Source organism: Zalophus californianus, chromosome 2 (assembly GCF_009762305.2).
Source record: "Zalophus californianus isolate mZalCal1 chromosome 2, mZalCal1.pri.v2, whole genome shotgun sequence".
Classification (NCBI taxonomy): domain Eukaryota; kingdom Metazoa; phylum Chordata; class Mammalia; order Carnivora; family Otariidae; genus Zalophus; species Zalophus californianus.
In genome coordinates, this window is record NC_045596.1 from 128553548 (window position 1) to 128573830 (window position 20283).

General features: G+C 41.7%; 1 protein-coding gene across 8 annotated transcripts in view; it reads left to right on the forward strand.

Moving 5' to 3' along the window:
• The window catches only part of TRIM2 (tripartite motif containing 2), a 162678-nt gene that overhangs the window by 94362 nt on the left and 48033 nt on the right, over positions 1–20283 (forward strand). For 3 of the 8 annotated variants that reach the window (XM_027597796.2, XM_027597792.2, XM_027597800.2), the window contains exons 2-3: positions 14255–14439; positions 17942–18179. In XM_027597796.2, coding sequence (XP_027453597.1) covers positions 14306–14439; positions 17942–18179 — 372 coding nt within the window. In that variant the 5' untranslated portion in view covers positions 14255–14305. Of the gene's footprint in view, positions 1–4842; positions 5095–5124; positions 5249–14254; positions 14440–17941; positions 18180–20283 lie in introns of those variants that run through there. The other 5 variants (XM_027597794.2, XM_027597795.2, XM_027597793.2 and 2 more) reach the window with 5 other exon arrangements.

Below are 20283 nucleotides of genomic sequence, written 5' to 3' on the forward strand. Positions count from 1 at the left end.
ACCCCGGGATCATGACCTGAGCCGAAGGCAGATGCTTAGCCGACTGAGCCACCCAGGCGCCCTGGGAGAGAGAGAATCTTAAGCAGGCTCCACACCCAGCACGGAGCCCCATCTCACAACCCTGAGATCATGACCTGAGCCAAAATCAAGAGTAGGTTGCTTAACCGACAGAGTCAACCAGTGCCCCATGTAACCTTTCTGAATCTCAGTTTCCACTATAATAATAATAATAATGGCTCCTCTGTTTCTAGAATAGCAGATCAAAGAGAAAATGTATTGTGAAGGTGCTTTCTAAATTATAAACCACCAATCAGGGATGCCTGGGTGGCTCAGTCAGTTGAGCACCCAACTCTTAATTTCAGGTCAGGTCATGATCTCGGGGTCCTGGGATCAGGCCCCGCGTCAGGCTCTGTGCCTAGCAGGGAGTCTGCTTGTGGATTCTTTCTCCCTCTGCCCCGTCCCCTGCTCACACTCTCTGTCTCTCTCTAAAATAAATAAATCTTTAAAAAAAATAAATTATAAACCACCAATCAGATATGAAGAATTGCCTCTCCCTAATGCTCCAACTATTTTCCAATTCTGAGATGGACATTTACCTTTATATTATATTATGTTACTCATTTGTTTCTAGAAGGACTTTTGTCATTCTATATCTACTTATGGGGCACCTACTCTGTGATGGGCACTGCACTGGGGGCTGGGGAGTTAGAGGTAAAGTATGAAGCCATCAATAATTTTCAGCAAAGAATGCTATGGAGCACATAGGACTGACACCCAGTCAAGACTGGGGGCAGGAGTGTTTGGAATTGGAGAAGGAGTTAGGGAATTTTTCTTAAAGTGAATGGTGTCTTTGCTGAGTTCTGAAGAATTCAATGGTGTTAAACAGGGGAAGGAGTCAGGAAAGGATAAGAGCATTCCCAGCATAACAAATGGAGTGTGAGCCTGGAGTTTCGTGTTTCTTAGCTATTGGTAATTTGAGGGCACAAATGTACTTGTATGAGACTCCCACGTACTGGAAGATGTTTGGCATCCCTGCCCCCAGTACTAAGTGTTGGGAGTACCAGCCCACTCCTCGAGCACACAATCAATATGACAGCCAAAAACGCCCCTTCACATTTCCAAATGCATACCCCACCACTTCATGGAGGGGACAGGGGAGTTATCCTTTCCTGGTTGGGAGCCACTGCTAAAAAATGCATGGTGGCATGTCTTGGAACTGGAGTATGACTAGGGAGGAGAGAGGTGGAGAAAAATGAAGAAGGCAGAGGCCAGATCATAAATTACCTCGTATGCCATCCTAAGGAGTTTACTTTCTAGAAAAAATTTCCTTGATCGGGGGTAGATAGGCTGTATATAAAGGGCTTTGGGTTGAGCCTGGCCCATAAGACATGGTCGGTACATTTTGGATCTCTGTCTCCCAGGATCTTGTCAATCCCAATTTAGTTAACACATGTTCTGTTCTTTTCATATTCACTGTCTGTATACTTCCTGAGTGTACATCACAGTCAAAGTGACTGATGACAGTTAACTCGCTAATGTCTGTTCAACTGGAGGGAAACAGTGGGGAGGGGCAAGACAGCTCCAAGAAGTCAGTGAGGTGTGTGGCAGCCTCCATCCCAAGGATCTGGGGCACTTCTCTGCTCTTGCAGCCTTACAGTCTAGCCGTGTGAGGCCTCAATTAAGCAAGCTCCAACTCAGAAAGAACCTGAGCCGTGGGATCCCAACAGCCACTACCACCACCATCCACCTTTGCCAGGGAGTGCCAAGGAGAAAATGCTGTGTCCTCCTAGCACATCCCGTGGTAACCCAAGGCCCGGGTTATAAATGATTGTATTCCTCCGCCAAGACGTGCACTAAAAACGAGGCTGCGTTTTCCTATAATCAACAATGTAATGTTTGTTAGGTTGCAGACTGAGCCCTCCAAACCCATTTACCCACACAGTAGTGAAGCCATAGTGATGAAGAAATTTGGAACCCACTGTCCTATATAATGCTTTTTCCAAGAAAGAGATATTCCCGATTCCAGATAAAAGATCAGAAACACATATGACCCCCATTTATTCTACCTTCACCTAAGGCTCTAGCCACACTGAACTACTGCTCTCAATCCCTGTGAGCCATCTCTTGCCTCCAAGCATTTGCCAGTGCTGTGCTCTATGCCTGAAATGCACCCCACACCTCCCTGCTGCAGCGTGTCCCTCCTGTGGGCTCCCAGAACCTCCACTTCTTCTTCCTGTCAAAGCACTTACCACTCCATGTAGCAATTGCCTACTTACTAATCAGTGTTCCGCACCAGATTTCAACCTTCCTGAGGGCTGAGATCCTCAATGCCTGCTCAGTGCCTGGCACACACTGGACATTCAATAAGTACTCATTGGAATGAATGATCGAAGGAGTATGTGAACCTTCTGTGAATACAAGCCCAGCAACAAGACCAAGGATTTTTCCCACTTTCCCACCATCTTCTGAGAACAGAGACTCACTCCAGTTGCGTGCCCCAGAGTGTGGGTTAAGTGGAGGAAGAGAAGGAGAGAGGCCAGGAGGTTGTTCTGGGGGAGAGGTCAGCATTCAGTGAATTTGGCTTCAGAAAGGACCAGCCACAGCACAACTGGGAAGAAGAAGGACCCCCATCATACAGGTCAGACTCCTTTGTGATGGGCTGTCTTAGGAAGAGGACGTGGTCAAATGGAGGGTGGGTAGCCTGCTTGTGGTTTGAGGAGTCAGTGCTAATTAAATTGTCAACTTTTACAACAGTACATATGTCCACCCAACACCTGTACAGGAATGTTTATAGCAGCATTATTCATAATAGCCAAAAAGTGGAAACAACCCAAGTGACCATCAGCTGGTAGATGGATAAACAAAACATGCTATATCCATACAATGGAATATTTTCAACCATAAGAGGGAACAAAATACTGATACATGCTACAATATGGATGAACATTGAAAACATTATGCTAAGTGGAAAAAGCTGGACACCTAAGACCACATTTTATATGATTCCATTCATGTCCAGAATCTATAGAGGGGACTACAGAGACAGAGTAGATTAGTGGTTGCTTAAGACTGTGGGGCTGGGAAGGTAGAGGTGATAGCTAAAGGGCACAGAGTTCCTTTTTGAGATGTTGAAAACGTTCTAAAGCTGGCTGTGGTGATGGTTGCCTGCATCAGTGAATATACTAAAAGCCATTGATTTGTACAGTTTAAATGGGTGAATTGTATGGTATGTGAATTATATCTCAGTAAAATTGTTAAAAAACAAAACTTTTTTAAAGATTTATTTATTAGAGAGAGAGAACGCACGTGCGCACACACACGAGTGGGGGGAGGGGCAGAGGGAAAGAATCTCAAGCAGACTCCCCACTGAGCAGGGAGCCCGATATGGGGCTCCAGCCCACAACTCTGAGATCATGACCTGAGCCAAAATCAGAGTCAGACTCTTAACTGACTGAGCCACCCAGGTGCCCCACAAAACAAAACTTCTAAAACAGGATGTTAACCTGGGCTTTTGAGAACTGGGTACCACCTGAAATAGCAAAATTGGCATGTCCTGGGTCTGTTGATTTCACTGGATTCTTTATGACCCACTCCTCCAAAGATAATCATAACTGCTCTGCAGAGCTGAGTGCCCCATCATAGGGCTCAATGCAATGCCTGACTGCATGGAAAGAATGTGATGAATATTACTGTAATCAAATATGAGAATTAACAATTTTATTATTATTATTTTTTTAAAGATTTTATTTATTTGAGAGAGCACAAACAGGGGGAGGGGCAGAGGGAGAAGGAGAAGCAGACTTCCCGCTGAGCAGGGAGCCCTACACGAGGCTCTACCCAGGACCCTGGGATCATGACCTGAGCCCAACGCAGACGCTTAACTGACTGAGCCACCCAGATGCCCCAACAATTTTATTATTAAATAAAATGTTTAGTGTCCACTTTTAAACTAGTAACTAACCAACGTATAGAATACTATATGGTTCCCTGCCTCCATTCCTGTAGAAAAGGGAGCGATTGTTAAGTTCCATTCTGATATGTAAGCTTTGTAATTTCTAAAGTATTATTTGTAATATGAGGATCTAATTGTTTTTATATGGCTACTTTATCATTTTTATGTTATTAAAACCTTTTAAAAATAAGTTCAGTCACCTGCTAGGAAATCAAGTTATGTATGTATGTCAGGTTTGTCGTTTCTCAACCCTTAACTGAAAAACTTTCCCATCATCAGAGAAACAACGGGTTCTGTTCACCCCGTGAAGCAAATGAATGTACTGCATGATTTTTGTCAAATGATTAGAACCACAAAGAGCAGAGGAATGCCATTTGCATTATTCGACTTTGAGAAACTCTATTTTATAGACCCATTTCTGGGTACATACCAAGAGGGAAAACGATAGTAGATGCTTAACTGGGCTGTTGGGCATTTCTATAAATTTACATTTGTGTTTCAGGCTACTTAAAAGCCTAAAGGAAACAGGTATCTTTTTCCTAACTTAGGGAAATAAGCGTGTGTTCGCACACACCCAAATCACACCTCTGAATTTGAACTGAGGTATCATATACTTCCTTTTCCTTCTAGAATCCGTTCTCACCGCATGCCCCTTTTGCTTATCAACACACCCTCTTTGATTTGTAGCTCGGCGCCTGTCCTTGCAGCGTGGCGCCGGCAGACGCGCGCCGGTGCCTCTCCCGGGGTTAATCGTGCAGCCACATTCTCGGTGATGGACCTCGGCGGCCCAGCAAGGGAGCGTGGAAACAGCTGACTGCTGACTCAGAGCGGAAAGCAAGCCACCCGCGAATCTCATTGCAGCTCGCTGCTGCATCCCTATCCCACAATCCCTTGCTTGGTTTGCTGCAGTCTTTTCAACAGACGCTGAGTGAGAAAAAGATGTCCTGTAAGATAAAGATTGATTCGTTTGAATACCGAAAGTGGTCTCCCACTTGTTAATGACCCAGAAACATTCCTGCCGACTTTCCTGAGCCTTCTCTCTTTTCCTCCATTTTTCTTCTCCTCTGTTCTGTGCAGGAACTGGCACATCACTACATAGAGCAGAAGATATGCTGGGCTTCTGATGATGGCTGCACTGCATGGTAGGGAATTTTAACCAGTCTCTTTGCATGGTGCTTCCAAACTTGGGAGTTTAGCAGAATATGCATTGTTCTTTTGGATTACCGCGGAGCTGCAGCGACAGGCTTGGGAGGATTTAATTCTTTGCCTCGTTGATTAGTCTGTCTGCAGAAATGGGTAGGTCCTAAATGTTGCGATTGCTGAGTATTATGCCAGGTGGATAACTGATTTCTCCTGCTCTCTCTATTCTGGTTTTTTTTCTTCTTCTTCTTTTCTTTTTCTTGATTTCTTTTTATTTTTTTCCGCCCTTCTTTCTTGGTGATGCTGCATGCTCTGTAACTATCAGATAGAGGGAGACCCACTCTTTGCTTAAACAAAGGCACCAAATTAAGAATAGGGAGAGTCATGCAAGATTTTCTTCTCAAGTTCCTAATGTGATCTGACTAGATTTTTGTTTTTACTTGTCTTCCATTTTAATGTGTATTCAGTTTATTTTAAAAAGAAGATCCATCCCCCCCCCCCCCCCCGCCCAGCGTGTCTTCGTTGGGTGGGAAGATGGGGATGAAATATTTGAGTTGCAGGATTCCTTCCTCCATACCCTAGGGTGGAGGAGAATGTGCGATTCGACCCTTCCCCCACCCGGTCCTCCGTCTGAGAACCCCGGGGCTGAGCTCTACGGTTCCCAGTTACCATTGGAAACCCATTCATTCATAATGCATGACTCGACCCTCTGAATTCTGAATGCCATTGATGATCAGCAAATATGCAGAAGATAATTTGTTTTTGTTTTTTGACATTTTCCCCTGCTTCTGAAGTACACTCAAATCTGGGTGGAGTTCAATGGTAGCTTTACACAGAAGAAAAAAAAAATCCTTGGGTTGGACCTTAGGTTTGCTTCCTGAAACAGTGGATACGATTTTTCTGACAGCTTTCTCTACTAGTGTGCCCCACCCTGTCATTATTCCTTATTTTGGGAGGCTAGGAAAGCAAGTAGAAAGGCTATTTATTTTAAGCTAAATACTGAATGTTAATAAGTGGATTTCTGAACCAAAAGGTAAAATGATATTTCTGTCTTAAGATAGATTCAATGTCATTGCTTTAAGGAGGAGACCTAGATTCAGAATGAAACATTTTAAAAATTATTAGTTTGTTTCTTTGGCTTAGATCGAATTATTGTGGTTTTATTTCTGGTGAATAAATTGTTAGAGGTTTTTGTTTATTTCTTTATTTTTTAGATTAGTATATGTAAGGAGAGGCATTGTTTGTCCAGATTCTTAAAATGATTTCTTAAGTATTAGGATTCAGTTCTGCTTAGTGTGAACCTATTATCTGCTGCCTTTCATTATTTTCAGGCAGATGCTTTAGCAGCACTGTTCCTAACCCGCTGTAATGTTAAATAATGCATGCCCCTCCCAAGCAAGCACACAACGAGAAGTTTCATGCATGCTGTGGTATGAGAAAGCAGCTTTTTGTTACAGAGACATGAGTAGTGGCCTTTCCTAAACTTCTAAGTATTTCTTTCCAGTTTTCTCCCAGAAAGACCCAAGTGATTTGCATTGGAAAGGTTACAATAGGACTGAAAGTACAAATGTTCTCTGATAGAATGTGCCTGTTTCAAGAAGTACGGATGCATGATATATGTTCCATATATTTTTAAAAATGGAGAATAAAATCTATACATATTTTTCACCATACTTAATATTATAATCCTGAGATGTCTTATTTTTTTTTTACTTATATGATAAAAGCTTAGTGGATTTTGTTGCTTGTGAAATAAGTAAAAATATTCATTCTTTGTCTTACTAAGAATTGAAAATGTCCTTCATTTGGATATCTGGAGGCATTAATTTCTCCAAACTTATGACTTTCTCTTATCTATCTTTAAGTTGAAGAAATTATAAATATGTAGCAGTTTAAAAAAATTTGACCTCGGTTTAATTTTTAAGACTCCCTTGTGCTTTTTTTTCCTTATCTCTCGATTAAAACTAAGACTTTAATGAAACATTTGTATGTATTATTGAAGAGAAATACTTTCAAACTTTAAAAAATTTGCTGCCAAATTATTTACTCTCATAGTTTTTTTTCTTTAAAAATGTGACTGAATTACTTCTAATTGTGGCATAATTATAATTTGCACACACCTGTGATTACTTTTTTTTTTAAACATCTGATGCCATCTGTGCCCTTTATCACTTATGTAAGGGTTTTAGTGTCAGAATAGAATTTGTTCTATAATGGTGTTGGCTGTTAGAGTTCTCTGGATGTTATTATTGCGCAGGTTATCTGAAATTAACAGATCAGGTTTCCTGCTCGAATTTGGAGGTTTAGATTAAACCAGATACTGAGGAAAAAACGAGCCCGGTGTAATTATTCAGACTGCACCGTGGAAGGAAGCTTCATTACTATCTGCATGCTATTTTTTCTGCTCTCTTTTATCTTACCCTCTGTCTGCCTTGATGTTCTCAAGCACCTCCATTCCTCCATTAAGTGCTTTTTAGTCTTCTTCTTGAAAACATATTATGGTAAACATTTATTCTAATCAACAACAGAATTAACTAATGCACTTCCTATCCACCGGGGGCAAAAAGGGGTTTGCTGTTGTGTGGGCCTATGCCTTGTGAGATTCTGAAATAGAATAAATTTCTCTTCCCCCTTCTTGCTAACCTCGCCCAACTCCCAGAGCTTAGGGCCTTGGCCGTCTTCTGCCTCTTCTGTGGTCCCAGAATATGTAGCCTCCTTGTAGTCCCAAAGGAGAGCAAAGGAGGAGACTTGGCAAGATGATGGATGGGGGGAGAGACCCCACCATCTTGACTGCCCCAGGGCACTGTAAGATGAATGTCAGTCAGCCTGACCCCTTAACACTCCATCACACAGACCCAGCCTTCTGCAACTTAGAAAACCCAAGGCAGATCTTCAGAACTGACTTAATTCTGTTGTAAAAGGTAAGGACTTCTATGAAGAAGGCAATGGCTAACAGTTATCTATACTAAGTGGTAGAGGAAATAGGTATAAATCTCCTAAAGACAAGTTGGGGGCTTGGCATAAATCAGCTTCCATATGGTAAAACCCAACAACCTGGGAAGCTGTCATACATCCAACCCTGGAGATAAGAGGAACCCTTGGACAACTTGGGCACATCCTTGCCTGAAGACAGAAGTTAAAGTGGATGGCCTCCTGAATATACACCCACTCTCCCCCAAACACACGCGTTCATGCCCATACTGTCGGAACAGATACTGCATCTGGCCTTCTAATTTACAAAATGGCCCATTTGGGATAGAGGCTTGACTTAACTAGAAATAGGTCACCCTGTTTTAATTTCACTGAAGATTGTCCTCTTTTCTTTCTTCTAGTCAAGTCCTCTGTAACAATGCAAATTCAGTTGCAGGTGAATAAGAATATGCTCATAAATTTTCAAAACTAAAAATACCTTGTGTCTTTAAGCATGTTTTCACCTGTGCCTCGAGCTCTAGGTACCACCTGTCCTGGCGGGTAAAAGATAGTACATTGTGTTACAGACAATCCTAATGGTTTGAGAATTTCTTTCTATAAATCTACCAGAAGATTTTTAACTTCTTGGGAAGCTGCTTTTAGCATGTCTGCACCACCGTCATTGGTCCAAGAACAGCAAAAATGCAACATTGCTAATAAATAAAGCCAGCTGAGTGGCAATGAAGAGAAGCAGTAACCCAAGAATGCCATAAAACTAAACAGAAATGGAATCTAGTGCCTTTATGATGGTATATAATCAAATATGCTGCCTCCTACCCACATATCCCATGTTAAAATTTTATTTTCTAAAGGAATCTTGACCTGTTTCCCAACTGTGTTTCCTAGCCCAGCCAACAAGTTGTCAGCAACTCTCTCCCCTTCTCAAGAAGAGGGCTTTCAGTTTGTCATTGGTCTTCCACCCTCCCTTCCTCCTCTTCCTCTCTCTGGTGTCAGCAATAAAACGTTGGGATCATTTTCTGATTTAAATGGTGTAATCTGGGGTGGGAATTGTGGTCTCAACCCTAGAATTTTGGACACGGGCATTTTCTTTTTGTTTCCTCTCCTCCTCTCAAGTTTTACTTTTCCAGTTGGTTGTAGTTTCCACCAAGTTCTAGGAGATTTGAGGATGTGAGCCAGGAAAAATACCAGTGATGACGCGAGGCAAGAAATACTGGGATGGGGTTTTTCTATGCCCCAGGATTCTGTTCCATGCTCATTGCATTTTTGTTATCCTCAAAAGCCATTGAGTTGGCATACCCCCACTAATGAGGAATCTGTGTGTCAACCTTCTTAGACTTTGTATGTCTGCAAGATGTGTCCTCAGCGGTTCTCAATTTCTTTTCTGCACTTTTGAGTGTGTTAAAGTATATCCCTGAATATTTACCCTCTGGCTGATAGCTTATCTTGCTAGAGATTAGATAATCATGCGGGAAGGCAGGTAATGTCTGATGTCAAATGAAAACATTCACATGACTGGTGACGGCCATGCTCTTTATTGTGTAAGTCAACCCATGCCACTCTTTTTTGCTACTGGGACTGAGTCCATTCCCATGTGATACTTGTTCAGTTCCTTCAAAGAAAGAATGAGTGTTTATTATGTACCAGGCGCAGTTCTAGGTGCTGGGACTCCTGCAGTGAGCAGTCAGACAGAAATCCCTGCCTTCGTGAATCTTAACATCCTGGAGAGGTGGGGAGGAGACAATGTGCAACAGAAACACATATATCGCAAAGTGACCGGTGCTATAGAGAGGCATAGAGCAAGGACGGGAGATGGCAAGTACTAGGGGATGGCAGGGGGTGAGGGGGCAAGTGTCAGTTTTGAACAGAACGGTCCAGTTGAGAAGTTGCTATTAAGAGGAGGCCTGAACCCCTCTGTAAGCACTATTGCTGTTGGTTTTCCCCTGACAAGGAACCTCAGCCAGTCTCCCCACATAGTGAGAGCTCTCAGAGCTGGTTAATGTAATAGCACACTAATGTGGGCTATTTCTGTAGTTTAAAAATGGTTCTGCTTGCCTTCCCTTCCCTGTCATTTCCTTTCCATTGGCCTTTTGTCAATATGCGCCATGCTAGTTCCTACATCCAAAAGGATTCAGGTTCCTTCAAAGATAAAGCCCACCCCTCGCATGTCTGCGGGTGCTCCTCTCCAGAAATTGATTCTGTGGACCTTCAGGAGAAGAGTAGTTCTGTATTCTGATCTCTCTTATTATCACGTGCTTATTTCTGCTGGCCTGGTAAGAAGGATCTCTGACACTTTAGAAACCAAGATGGGGAAAGGAGAACAGCCGAGAATCTAGATAAGTATTTATTGCTTTTCTAATCAAAACGACCAGAAACTGGTAGTGCCCAAACACTTTGATGAAAGGTTGTCATACATTTTATGTGTATTCCTTTCGGCATATTCAGACTGATGGAAAGTTTCCCATGGTGCTTATTAGCACATTCTGTGCCTCCATTTTCCTCAGTACATTATCCCTTTAGGACTAGTCAAATTGTCTTTCTATTGTGCGTATCCAGTTATATTCAGGGAATGATCATTACCCTGGCAAAGTCTTAGTTTCGGGATCTTTGGGGGTTGGAAACCTTTTGTGTTGATTCTGAGAGTCCTGCAAATCCAGATGTCTTCAACAAGTCACTTGTGACAAATCTGTAATATTGTCATGATTTTAAATCAGTGTTCATGAGTAAACTTAATTTACCATATAAATTAACAATACTAATGAAGACTTACTCTCACTCACTACAATAATTATCATAAAATTAGGATGAAAATTAGAATGAAATGTTTTTATTTCACTGTTGAAAATAAAAATGTCACCTCAGGAAATTTCATTTAGCTAATGTATATCATTTGATTAAAACAAATGTTTTTTTTTCCTTGCCCAAACCCTAAAATTCTAAGATTAAAAAAAGACTAAAACCAATTTTAGTTTGATAACAATTTGAAACTTTTTAAAAGCATTCAAATTAAAATTATTTTTAACTGGTTTTAACTGAAAAGTTCAATATGATTTTTTTTTTTTAATATGGAACACTTCCTGAATTTGTTCATCATCTCTGTTCAGGGGCCAAGCCAATTATCTGTATCATTCCAATTTTAGTGCTACTGAAGTGAGCACCCCATAATTTTTATCACACACACACACACACACACACACACACACACACACACACACACTCGCACCATACTGGAAAGTGTTAAACTTGTTTAAGGTTAGGTATCAGATAAGGCAGAAGACTTGAAATCTGAGCTTTCTGATTCACTGATTTTACCCGATGACCTTGGGCAAGTCATTTAAACCCTCTGCTTTGGTTTCCTTATCTTAAAGAGAGACAAATCCATTCCTTCCCTATTCTGATGTCATAGGGACGTGGTTAAAAGCAGATGATGTGCCAACATTCTGAGCTCCTGAGAGATGAGCCACATTTAATCCAATCAATGAATATCATTCTCCATGCTAGTTCTTTAGGGAGACGTTCTATGAAAGAGTTAGCAGATAATGCCAGCTCATTAGATACGTCACACAGTGTTTTAACTAATGCAGAGAGTTCTATCTGAATGTGACACTTTTGTGTAACAGGTGCTTTCACAAGGTTCTATCTGTTTATTAATCATGCTCTTTAATGATCTTATCTAGAAACATAGAGTTGGAAAATGGGTGTGTCATGTGTGTAAATATACTCAAATACATATAAATAGAATTTTCTTAATAAAAGTTGACATGTTTTTTAAAAAATTTGGTGATTTGGTGGGGAGAAAGAACAACTATCATTCATGTTTGAAAAGAGTTTCCATTAAAAAGTGTAGAATTGTTGATTCTGTAAATATGTATTTCCCAGCTTTATTTTTTTTTAATTTTTTAAATTTATTTATTAGAGAGAGAGAGAGAATGAGAGATAGCACGAGAGGGAAGAGGGTCAGAGGGAGAAGCAGACTCCCCGCCGAGCAGGGAGCCCGATGTGGGACTCGATCCCGGGACTCCAAGATCATGACCTGAGCCGAAGGCAGTCGCTTAACCAACTGAGCCACCCAGGCGCCCCTATTTCCCAGCTTTAAACACATATCCCAGACCAAGTTAAAATGTTACATATAAACCAAGCTTGTGTCGTACATACATACAGCCTTCTTAAAACACAAGGTGTCTTTTAAGGGAGTGTTTTTTAAGGGAGTTAAGGTGTGTTTTAAGGGAGGTGTGGTGGTTTAAGGAGTGAACAGTCAAATATAGTCATGAATGAAGGAACGGGTTTTGCATTCTGGCAAACTTCTTAACTGAGCCTCGGTTTTCAAAAATCTGTGGAATGAGAATAATATTACTTCCTGTCTAGGGTCATATTGAAAATCAACTGCGGGGTTTTTCTGTTTGTTTTTTGTGGTTTTTGGTTGTTTTGCTTTGGTTTTGTTTTTTGCAAAAGAGTGTTTCTGTTGGGAACTGAGGAGGCCATAGACACCTTATAAAGTATTTAGAAAATTAGGAAGTGAACTTTAACTTTACCTTAACCTTGGTTTACTTCTTTGGGATAGAAGCCAGATGTTCTTCAAGGTGGTAAATGAAGCTGTGTTTTACGTTGTAACTTTTGCCTCCCTTAGAGGCCCGCCACTTTTTTCTCTATTGCCCTCTTCTAATTCTGTTTTTCTGGCATGATCCCTCACATTTTGAAACCTTCTCTGAATTAATTTCACCCGTCCCTCAGATGCCCACACATGAATACCGACAGACATTTCTTAAAATAATAGGAATCATCTGCCTTTTGTCCCTGCTCCACAGCAGATACATCTTAGCCAGGAATCTATACACTTTTAATTCTGAAGAAAACACTCTGAGCCACATACAAAGATTTTAATAGAAAATTCTAATTATTCCATCCTGGCATGTTAACAGTATGTAGGGGTGGGAAAACTTTTCCTCTACACACTTAAATTCTATCACTGAAGCCCATGAATTAAACTGACAAAAGACAGATTATCAGAAGAAAAGGGTGTACACATTTAATTGATAGTTTATTTTTCCAAAATAGTATATATACTGTATTCTATTGATGTTTATTAATTTAATATTTTTAATTTTACATGCCTGGGGGCTTCACAGAAAAGAAGTGAAAACCCAAAGAGGCAGTTTGACCTGGGAGCTTACATACTATTTCAACAAAGGATGACAAATTGTGGAGAAGTGGCTAGACAAAGGAAAAGGAGGTTTAGGAGCAGTAAATTGTGGGAAAGTGACCAGGAAATGTATGGTACATAAGGGTTGCTTAGTAAGGTTTGTTATGCAGACTCCTCTCCCATGCTATCTCTGGTGATGATTAAGATTCTCTTCTTTTTGGTATGGGAGAGCGAGGCACCTTTATAAATGACGATTTCCTTTACAAATGGGAAGTCTATGCTCTGCTTTTAGGCAGATGGGAGAGGCGGAGTGCCCACACCCCTCTCCCGGCCTGCCAACCCCTCCTGCCACCCTGCATCATGTCCGCACCATGTCTGCTGATTCTCAATTGCCTTCAGCTCAAAATAATCCTTATGTCAAGATGGCATATTTTGGAGTGACATTTTGATCCCCAAAGTGCAATAGTTGGGAAAACGTATTTTATCTTAATGACACTATTCTATTTAATATAGACTATATATATATTTTAAAATTTTACTTATTTATTTGACAGAGAGAGACACAGCGAGAGAGGGAACACAAGCACGGGGAGTGGGAGAGGGAGAAGCAGGCTTCCCGCGGAGCAGGGAGCCCGATGCGGGGCTCGATCCCAGGACCCTGGGACCATGACCTGAGCCAAAGGCAGACGCTTAACTGACTGAGCCACCCAGGCGCCCCTAATATAGACTATATTTTAATAAGACTGTAGGCATATAGTCAAATATAATCATGAATGAAGGAACGAACAGGCAGAGCTGTATAAGTATTTATCCCCTCAGCTGCCACTGCTTTGAAACCTGGCAAACATGCCTCTTTAGACAACACACTTCTTCTAATTTGTTTTGTTTGCATGGTGAACATGTGACCATTTTATTGATTTGCAAAATCAACAGGCATCTCACTGCATTCCCTTGCCAGCATTGAGTGTTGGTTATGGTCATTGCGGGGTCACCGGCATGGACTTCTACCTGTATTCACAGCACCACGCCTATAGCGAATGAACCAGTGATTGATTTGCACTTACCAGTTATTATGTGTCTTTCCTGTCTGACAGCAGCCGCGTGCAGGGTCAAACACAGCCGGCCTCCCATGTCAGTGGTCTAGGATGGCCAGTGAAGCCACCAACATCCCAAGTCCTGTGGTGCGCCAGATTGACAAGCAGTTTCTGATCTGCAGTATATGCCTGGAACGGTACAAGAATCCCAAGGTTCTCCCCTGTCTGCACACTTTCTGCGAGAGGTAAGCCTCCTTTGTGCCCAGAGAAGAGAGGTTCACAGACTGATCTCTTACAACCTACCAAAGGGTTCTTTCCAGAATTCTCCTTTACCTAGGAGAGACAATGAATCTTTTGTGCTTATGATAGACGTCAAGAAACATAATCATGAGTTACCAATAATTTACTCTATTTTAAATAATTATAAGTGAGAGAAAGCAATCCAGTAGCTACTGATTCATTTCCACGGGACATGGAGCACTAAATATTTTAAGATTAAAATTTTTAGGGCGCCTGGGTGGCTCAGTTGGTTAAGCGACTGCCTTCGGCTCAGGTCGTGATCCCTCAGTCCTGGGATCGAGTCCTGCATCCAGCTCCCTGCTCAGCGGGGAGTCTGCTTCTCCCTCTCCCTCTGCCTGCCACTTTCCCTGCTTGTGCTCTCTCTCTGTCAAATAAATAAATAAAATCTTTAAAAAAAAGATTTAAAATTTTTAAATTTTCCCTTTGTTCTTCGTCAAACAATTTTTGCCGACCACAGTTCCCTCATAGAGGATCTTTGGTGAGGGCCAATTAAAAATCTATTATTTCAAAAAAAAATCTATTATTTCCTCCCAAAGAACACATCAGTAAAATACCTGTGTATTGAGGAGTTAGTTAAAAGGGAGAGCTTCTTCTCAAAGATACTTCAGAAGACACATACTAACGAACATAGGATGTTTCAGATGAAGAAAAACCTGTGTGTATGAAATAATTATAAGTTACCTGAATATGCAATTCGCTATGTATGAAAACATATTTCTTTATCCTTCTTCGATAGTTTTTTTCCATTGAGTTAATCAGTTACCAAAATACATCTTTACCTTCTTATTTAACTTAGCACATAAACAATTAAGCATATAAAGTTTGTTAGTAATTTGTTTATCTGCGGTCTAATTTAAATATTTCCCTAGTAAGGTTGTATTTTTTTCTTAAAAATAAATATGATAATTATGTTTTATAACATCTTTTTGAATACATGGCCTATTATTATTAAATAGACATAATTAAAATGCTTTAATTCTTGTTATAGAATAGGACATTGGTATTTCCAATGACTTCAGATCAATGCTAATTACATTTGCCATCAATTTCATAGACATTTGTTAAATTTGATTTGCTTTGGAAGATCTCAGTTGCAACAGAATAACCACATGGTGGTGATGGATAGAGGGAGAAGGTGGATTTGTTACTGGTCATTGTGGTTTTTTTGTCTGTTTGCTCTGTAGAGGGTTATTTTGGGGTGTGTGTGTGTGTGTGTGGGTGTGTGTAGAGTTTTGTTTGTTTTAGTGGTGGTATATAGGGCACTAGCACTTTCTACTTTACTCATTTTATACTTTGATGTAAGTACTGTGTAATTCATATTCCAAAATGACTAAATGGAGAGTGATTTTTTCTTCCCCGCTTAATGCGTGTAGCCACAACACGCACACCAGCTACGTGCCCTCTGTCCCTGGGCGCACATGGTGAGATCATTATTTGATGTACAGCAGCCGGCCTCTTTCTATACAGCACAAGAGAGGCACTCGGTCGGAGGGGGCGGAGCCGCCCATCCCCCTGTGCTCAGTGCCGAGCCAGGCACTTAGTTTGGTTCCCATTTACTCGCTCTGACAGGTAACAAGCAACACTTCCCGCTGTCCTGGGTCTGCCTCCAGCCCTCTCGGTTGGGTCTAGCCCCATCCACTTCTGTTCCTCCATCTAATGGCCGGTGGTGGAGATTTTCAAGCTCCTATCACAGCAAGTCCCTATGGAATGCGTGAAAGGAGTTTTGAGGTCACTCTGGCTACAATATGGAGAAAGGTTAGAGGATTTAAGGGTGGGTGACAGTGTATAGAGCTACTCCAGAAACCCAGGAAAGGATGGTGTAAATCAGACGACAAGAACTGGAAACATTGGAAGGTATTTAGGCATTTCCAGCCTTGGTGATGGGTTGGATGTGGAGAACGAAGGACTGTAAGGAAATTACTGTTTCCAGCATGGCTACCAGTACCTGCTTTGCCTAGATGAATGGATGGAGGTGCTGCTTGTTGAGAGGGGAAGAGCACCCAGTTTGGGGGAAGAACATAGCTTTGGGTTTGGACATGGTGAGTTTTAGGACCCATGAGACATCTAAGAGGAGATGCCAAGAAAGCTGTTGGTGTAGAGATCAGGGGCTCGGAGGAGACATCTGTGGAAGACATAGAAGTGTGGGAATGTTGTGCTTATGGCCATGCACGTGGATAAGATTTCCCTGGGAGAGAAGGGTGCCAACAACCGAGCCTGTATGGCTCAGTAGAAAAGATAGAGCACACAGGAGAACCAAGTGAGTGTGCTGTCACAAACAAGGGAAGATAAAGTTTCAAAAGAGGAGGGCTGGGAGGCAGTGGTCAAATTTGATGAGTGCTGCTGAGAAGGATAGGAGTGAAAAATGTCTGTCGTCTGGATGTAGATGCCCTCCGTGACCTTAGCAAAAGCTGTTTCATTTCTGGTATTGACTCAGCTCTAGCTGCCTCTGTGACATAGGAAAGTCAATTAACCTCCTTGGTGTCAGTTTCCTTCTATACATTATGAGGGGAATGAGGCTGAATCAGAGGTTCTCGAATTCCGTTTGGTGGGGCAACAGGGAAACATTACGCAGAGTAGTTATGTAGAGCGAAGGTTCTGGTGCCCAGTTGCCTGGGTTTGAATTCCTGCTCTGCCCTTGTCCACTCAAGTTCTGAAAACAAGCGACTTCGCTTCCCTCCGCCTGTGTTCCTTCATGTGTCTAAAATACCTACTTCCTGCGGCTATTGCAAGTACTTTGAATCGAGCAAACAGCGTATACTTAAGTCATGATTAGCAATGCATTTTGCTAATTAATTAATTAATTAACTAAATTAATTGCCGGTTGAGGAGAGGCAAGAAGAGATCATGTTGGTGTGACTCTGGGTGTCCTGTCCCTGCTTCAAACACAACATTTTCACCGGGATATGTTTTTAACATCTGAGATCTGCTTATGCTTTTGTATGTAAAGAACATTTCAACACCAACAGAAAACTTTGACCCGTTTCTCCCCATTGTAAAGGTCCACAAATCTGTGAACACGACACTGGATATTCTAGACCAATGCTTCGCAACTTTTAATGTGCATATAAACTCCCCGGAGACCTGATTCAAGCAGGCCCGGAGTAGGGACCTAGGATTCTGCACTTCTTCCAAGCTCCCTGGAGAGGCCGATGCTGCTCAAGCGTGGCAAGGCTCCATGGCACGCCACCAGAGTAAATGACGTTATTCTTTTCCTTGAGCATAATCACTTGCCTAATCAGTTGACAGCACCTAATCAGTTGTGAGTACACCTTACCTCTTGGTTTCAGAAATCTTATTTTCCTAGGAGAGGAGACTCCAGAGGGAGTTTCTGCAAAGGAGCCCATACAGGTGCAGAGAACATGTGTGCTACCTGCAGAAGGAGGTGGTCCTGCTCTCGCTTGTGAGCCCCCTATGCTGACAGTTCCCCTGCTTCTGCTTCCACGACAGGTGCCTGCAGAACTACATTCCCGCCCACAGTCTCACCCTCTCCTGCCCCGTGTGCCGCCAGACCTCCATCCTGCCCGAGAAGGGGGTGGCTGCGCTCCAGAACAACTTCTTCATCACGAACCTGATGGATGTGCTGCAGCGAACGCCGGGCAGCAACGTTGAGGAGTCCTCCATCCTGGAGACGGTCACCGCTGTGGCTGCCGGAAAGCCTCTCTCTTGCCCAAACCATGATGGGAATGTAAGTGAGCAGATCGCAGACATGGCCTGGCTTTGATCTGGGTGGGCTTCGGGCAGTCAAGAGGTTATGCACTAACACAGAACTCCACCTGGAAAATGAGCAATTAAAAGATATTTTTAGCAGCGCTCAAGACTATTTTGCCTGCTTACTTGCTCCAATCAAATTCATGTAAATAAGGAAATCAATCTTCATTGGGTCTAATAGCACCTATTATTAGTTTCCCCAGGAGAGCAAACCCATAACTATTTGCAGAATGGGTATTCTTTGACCCACATAAACATCTGTGGAGTAAATTATGGATAAAGATTCAATAATGGATAAATTCTGCAAATTGAGAATGATGATTAAAATGTTAATTAATTAGAGTTCTTTATTTTTCTTCTGAGGGAAATTTTTCTTATGCTCCATTAGGCCCTAATCCTTCATAATAAATAGAATTTAAAGATGTGTGAATCCTTGATAATAGGTTATAGATGATGAATTTCAAAATTTTCCTGCTACTAGCAAGCATAATAACTATTAGAAACCTAGGAGGACCTGTGTGTACCATCAAATAACTGATTTACAATAGCCCTGCCCCCTGAAGAGACAGCATTGCCTAAGAGATCCGGCTTTGGATTCAGACTGCCTGATTCAAATCCTGCCCTTTAACTTCTTCCCTGTGTCAGCTCTGCCAGGTTTATTCAACTGTGTCTCACTTCCTCATCTGCAAAAAACAAGGAATAATAGTATTTACTACATGGGATTACTCGGAGAATTAAGTGTTTAAGTCATATAAAGCATTATAGTAAGCTCTTGATAAATGTTAGCTACTAAATTTATTTCTTATCAATGACTTTATTCATTCTTTTCTTTGTAATGGCCACCTCAAAAGTATTAGAAACTGCTTATAATTTAAGGCCCAGGTATAATAAAACCACTATCAAGCAAGCTATCAATCATTATTGTTAGAGCAGAACAATAATTATTTGCCATAACTATTACTTATTTACCTCATTTCATACCACTCTTTCTGCCCAATACACCACAGCCTCACTGGCCTAGAACTGGCCAAGTGGTTTCCCACCTTGGGGCTTGAACTGTTCTCTAAGCCTTCTGCCTCGAATCCTCCATGTTCCCTCTCTATGTGGCTGGCTCACTCTCATTCTTCATGTTTCAGCTCAGATTTCTTCCACACAGAGCTGTCTTCTCCAACTGCCTGTCTGAGGCAGACCACCTCTGACACCCAGTTACTCGCCATTACATCCCTTTCTTGATTTCCTTCATGCCATTCACTGGGCTCTGCTTGCCTTCATCTGTGTATTTGTCAGCCAAGTGATCTTCTGGCTTTACTTTTAGAAAGTGAACTCCAGAAGGGCAGGGACCATGTTCACCATTATATTCCTAGCACTAAGCACAGCAACTTATACATGGAAATGTAGAGATAAACAGAGGCTATTTATTCTGAGCTTGCTATAACAAGGAGTCAGCCACCATCACTTATGTTTTGGCAGAGACTCAAATGCAGGCAGAGGAATGGGAAAGCTCTTCAGTAGACAAAAGGCTTTAGGGATGCTCTGATTGGATGCCCTTGGCATGGGGAAATAGGAAGCAGGCTAACTAGAAGTGGGGCCTCCTATGTGACTGGTTAGGAGTACATATATGGCTTTCTCTGGTTGATATTAAGTGGAAATGGAGGCAAAAATTAGAGAAACTATCAGTAATCAATTCCTAGCCATTTGGGGCCAATTGTCATAGATGTTATTGTTTAGCTTTTTGGATTATTAGGAGAGATAGTAGTCTGACTTCCTACAAGTAGGAAGTAGTAGGCTGGCTTCCTGGCTAGTTTATTGTAGATAAAGGAGTTGCTTTCCTGGACAGGTTGTGGGTCAGAGTTCTATTTTTTATATATGATCTGGCCTTTGTCCATTTGTGAATTCAGTCTCTTACAAGTCAGTCAGTAGAGATTTGTTGAATGAATGTGCCAGACACCATGCTTGACTTTGTACACACCACTCTGCAAAGTAGGTATTAGTTACCTTCATTTTATTTATTTGTTTGTCTATTTATTTATTTTTAGTTAGCTTCATTTTATAGATCAAGAAACTGAAGTTTGAACAGTTTA